Below are 5,061 nucleotides of genomic sequence, written 5' to 3'. Positions count from 1 at the left end.
AAATCGGAACTTTGAAGCTGAATATCTCAAATTTTAGTACCGCAAGGGGCATTGAATAAAACGCCTACGTATAAAACGCGTTTAATTAAACATATACTGAAAGTTTAAGAAAATTTCTAAGAAAACGATTTTGCCGGTGAATGTCCTTAATTGGAATATGACAACCGTCAATGGCTCCTACAACACCTGGAAATCCTCTTGATCGAATTCTAAAAACCTAAAACAAAAAAAATTTTTAAATTTTATTTCATTTTTTTTAATTACAAAAATGAAAACCTAAAACAATTAAAAATTTTTAAAAGTATTCAAAATATTATTGTAAACTGGAAAACACGAAATAATGTATCCTTTCACTTTTTTCACATTCCGCATTATTTGGCCATCTTATAAAACGTGACATAATTCTTTTTAACGCATAAACCACTTCTTTAAAAATGATCCAAGCTACACCTTTGGAAAGGCCAAATCTGTCTGCAACAGATCGAAAACTTTCTAGCGTGGCTATAATCCATAATGTTAAAAATAATTTTTTCGATAATGATATATCATTTTCTCTCTGTCTAATTAGAGATCTCATTATATTTTCCAATTCCTGAAAATAATAAAAAAATTAATTATAAAGAATTGTAAATATTCAATAGTACCTATCTATATATATTTGGTTTCAATATTTACCATGTATGTTCCTCGATGCATTCTAAAATGCGGATGAAATTGGTTATCGTTATAACGTGGTATTACTTCTTCAAAATAATTTAAATTAACAATTTCATCATTCTGTCTTTCACGATAAAACATTTCATCAAATATTTCACCTGCATTATCCAAGGCATGCAGAACTTCGAGGTCGTTTTCTTGTTCTAAAAAATGGGTATAAAATCACTAAATTTTGTGTGTGTGTATGTTCTGCTTTATAGAAGTTGTGATTTTCGTTAAAGCAGGGCACACACACGTGTGTATGTCCTGCTTTATAGAAGTTGTGATTTTCGTTAAAGCAGGGCACACACACACGTGTGTACATATGTCCTGCTTTATAGAAGTTGTGATTTTCGTTAAAGCAGGGCACACACACACACGTGTGTATGTCCTGCTTTATAGAAGTTGTGATTTTCGTTAAAGCAGGGCACACACACGTGTGTATGCCCTGCTTTATAGAAGTTGTAATTTTTGTTAAAACAGGGCACACACACGTGTGTATGCCCTGCTTTATAGAAGCTGTGATTTTTGTTAAAGCAGGGCACACACACACGTGTGTATGTCCTGTTTTATAGAAGTTGTGATTTTCGTTAAAGCAGGGCACACACACACGTGTGTAAGCCCTGCTTTATAGAAGTTGTGAAAATAATTAACGTGAAATACATTATTTATTATAATAACAAGTATATATATATATATATGTGTATAGTTAGTGCACAATATTAAAATATTACCTCACGGCAAAAACTGAACCAGTCGACAACCGTGCTGGAAGAAATCCCAAGTTCTTCTTCGAGGTCTTCCTGTCGAGGAGGGCGTAGTATAAGGAAACTCGCTATAATTTTGCAGATTGTAGCGAGTTCCAAATTGCTATTCCCAATACCAAGTACCTACTTTGGCACTTTTTTTGTAATCGCATTGTTTGGAGACACGTTTCTTTTTTTGTGACGATGCTATGGGAACTGTTTTTCGACATCGAAACAGCAATGTCTCTTTGTTGATGATTAATTTTTCACCACACGTACTTCTCACAATTAATTTCTGATGGCAACACATGTGTTGGATCAGGTAATCCACTAAATCTTTTTTTTAGCCATTAGTTGGATAAAATCAAACAACAACATGTTAAATAATTATTGTCAAATCTGACAGCTACGAGTACGTAATAGGATACATTGGCGCGCTTCATTATTTCTTTAAAATTACGTGATTGTGGCCTCAGCGCATGCGCAAGTGGCCAAAGCGCATGCTCGTATCTAGAGGCCTAGATAATCATTGATAATCATGATTATCTATAGGCCTCTACTCGTATCCACTCGTATCAGTATATGTTCTGTGCTCGTATCGCTGCATTTCGTCGGTATGTCAGATTTTCTAACCCGAATAGTCGTCAACTTTAACGATTAATATCTCGCTTCGCGAGGCAGACCGCCGCGTTTATCTGTCAGATTCTTTCATTTCATGCAAAAACGCGTCGATTGAACATAATTTTATCTATATTTGCGTTCAGGCCCGTATTCTAAATAAATACCCAAATTTTCAATATTCATTATTCATTATTCAACACTTAATAAATTCAAATTCACTTAATAAATTTGACAGTGCAGTAACACGAATTGAGTATAGCGCTGCTTTATACTCAGTTTTGCTAACTTTATCGCTACGATTGTAGCGAAAAAACTGTAGCGCTACGGTAGCGGTGTCTTACCTAAACGCACCCAATGTCAACATTTCTAATCCTGTTTTCTCTAGAGTCCCTGACTCTAGTTTTCTCTATATCTGTCCTTGTTTAAGGGGATCCTGCAGTGACTGGCGAACTTCCTCGATGTCGATAATGTCAACCTTTCTAATTTTGTTTTCCCTATATCTGTCTTTGTCTAACGAAATGACATCTGTCCTTTTTTCGATTGCTCGCCATCTTACGCAATCCGGCAACTACTGTTGCTGCTCTTCTTGTCATCCTGCATCCGTATTTGCATTACTAAAATAATTTTTCGATGGATCTTTTTTTGTACGCATTGAATCTTAATTACTTCTACTTGCACGATATTATTCCTACATGTTTTCCCAAGGGCAGATGATAAACATTATTATGTATGTATAAACTGCAGAATTTTTGTTTTAAGCAAATATTGTCGTCAGGTGACAGCTGTATATGTGCCCAAATAAGTAATATTTTTAATTTTTTGGTATTTTTGATATAAAATCGCGTTTGTTACCCTAGATTTTTGTGCGGACTTTAATTCTGTAAAAGATTTTTGCAATTCTATAAAGCCAATTAAAAGATCCATCGAAAAACGATAATGTCGGTAAATCATACGGCTGCAGGATCCCCTTAACTATAATAGTAATCTGTTTTTGTTCGATTGCTGCGCCATTTCTCGTTACACGCAATACTGCTTATCCTATCAACCTGCATGTGCTTTTACACAAAATAGTAGTGAAGGGTCAAACTTTTTTGTTACGTTATTAATCTTAGTTTTTTATGTGTAGTATTCTTTGTTCACATTATACGAATGGCGCGTGTATCTTATTTTGTACATACAAACTGTACAACTCCTGTATTAAGCAAACGTTTATAGTAGGTGCAGCTCAAAAATTATTTTTTTAATTTTTTTTTATTATTGTCTTGAAATCAACACTCGCGCGGTGTGTTTTCGTGCGTATTTCAATTCTACATAAACATTTTTAAGTTCTGTGGAGTCTACTCAAAGTTAGACCTTTCCCTGCAATTGTCAGTAATTAGGATCCTCTTTAAAACCTAAGAAATTTAGTTTATTATCACTTACTTCAATAGTAAATTGTAATCCCGGGTGAAATAAATTAAAACAAAGGAAAGTGAAATTTTACAATATTTTCGATAAACAAGTTTAGAAAATTTTTTATAATTTAAAATAAGTTTTGCTCTTGTAATGAACATATTTATATACGTTGACATTTTTGCAATAAAAGCCGCGTGATGTCATGAGCACATTTCCGTTTACTTACGGAGCATTACATTATGTTCATGTATGATGCGTGTGAGTAGAGAGAGGTATATGCGTGTCGAGAGGCTGTGCTTTCCATAACGAGGTAATTGTGTGAATAGAGACTCCAAGGTGAAACAGGTATGACTCTAAATAGGTTATGCAATTCTTTCTTCTGAGTCATGTCAAATCTTTTGACAAGTGCGTAATGTTGTTGAAAAAAATTTTATCGCCTTACAACATGCAAATTGCTTCATCTTTCTCGCGTATTATCCGCTGCTACAAAGGAGGGAAAATTGGTCATAGGAATGGTAATATGTCGGATAATAAAAAATATATTTAAAAAATAAACCGTTTTAAGCATCTAAAATATGCTTTATAAAGTGAAAAAATGACTTTTTTCCACAAATTTTCAGATATTGAAATCATTTATCATTTAGGTATATGTATAATGGCGAAGTAGAATAAATTTAACTTAATAAAAGATTGTTTATATTGTATTTTTGTTTTTATATTTATTAATTAGTAGGAGAGACCGGGGCGAAGTCAGCCCAATTTTTTTGGTGCCGATTTTTAACAACAAAATAAATCATTTTAGTGAAATATAGTATACCATTGTAAAGAGTAAACTCTTAGCTACAAAATTTATAGGCATTTTTGGTCTACGTCGCTTTGTTCAACCGGTATAGAGTAAAAACTACAAAGGTGCAAAAATCGAAAAGTCAAAATTCGCGGGGCGGAGTCGTGTCTTCATTCTCGGACTGGATTTTAAATAAAGATACATAATTTTAATCATAAAAAATAATAGAATACACTTTATTCATTGTTTTTTAGTAGAAAAATGGAAAGCGGAAAATAATTTCAAGAAAATCAATTTTCTTTTTTGTTAACAGTTGAAGCATGTACAAACAGAGTCTGACGAGCGCAGGCACACTCGTTGTGTGCCCTACGCCTGCAGGAAATGCACTGTTTTTCATCGGCTCTGTTTTCTATTATCTCCAAGCATACGCAGCACATATTATTTAGCTTTCTTAATTTCGTTTTGTCTTAGTCACGACTTCGCCTCGAACACAAGTTTTAGGTTTGGTCGTTTATAAAATAATAGAAATCAATGAAAATAAAAAACTAAACTGGATTCGTGGTCAGCATGCATTACTCTTTAGAATCACTCACTTTGAGATTCGGAGAGACAATAATACTTAAGATATTACAAACTTTCGATGCGGAAGAAATTTTACTTTCGACCTGCGAAAACACGTTTGCTTCGATAAGAATCACAACATGGCACGTAACTTCACTAAACTCCGTTGGTCACATGGGCACCATAAACCGCGTTTACAGTATTAATGACGAGTACACGCAACATACAGATTTCGAAACAATTGCAAAAACGACTCCG

General features: G+C 33.8%; 1 protein-coding gene across 1 annotated transcript; it reads right to left on the bottom strand.

Moving 5' to 3' along the window:
- Positions 1-265: 265 nt before the first annotated feature.
- LOC112466003 lies at positions 266-872 on the bottom strand. The gene is made up of 2 exons (XM_025033841.1): positions 676-872; positions 266-592 (listed from the first exon to the last, which is right to left on the bottom strand). Exons 1-2 carry the CDS (start codon positions 796-798, stop codon positions 314-316), a joined length of 402 nt encoding a protein of 133 aa, XP_024889609.1. The 5' UTR covers positions 799-872; the 3' UTR covers positions 266-313.
- Positions 873-5,061: the final 4,189 nt, after the last annotated feature.

Source organism: Temnothorax curvispinosus, unplaced genomic scaffold (genome assembly GCF_003070985.1).
Source record: "Temnothorax curvispinosus isolate PA1 unplaced genomic scaffold, ASM307098v1 QBEX01015750.1, whole genome shotgun sequence".
In the NCBI taxonomy this organism is placed as follows: Eukaryota; Metazoa; Arthropoda; class Insecta; order Hymenoptera; family Formicidae; genus Temnothorax; species Temnothorax curvispinosus.
Note: the sequence above shows the minus strand (reverse complement) of the source record. Positions and strands in the feature narration are given on the sequence as shown.

What these genes read in the sequence shown, in the direction of transcription:
- LOC112466003 (XM_025033841.1), bottom strand. Translation starts at nt 798, where the DNA reads ATGTTTTATCGTGAAAGACAGAATGATGAAATTGTTAATTTAAATTAT. An exon ending in TGCATCGAGGAACATACATG is followed by an intron (nt 593 to 675) that starts GTAAATATTGAA and finishes TATTATTTTCAG; the next exon opens with GAATTGGAAAATATAATGAG.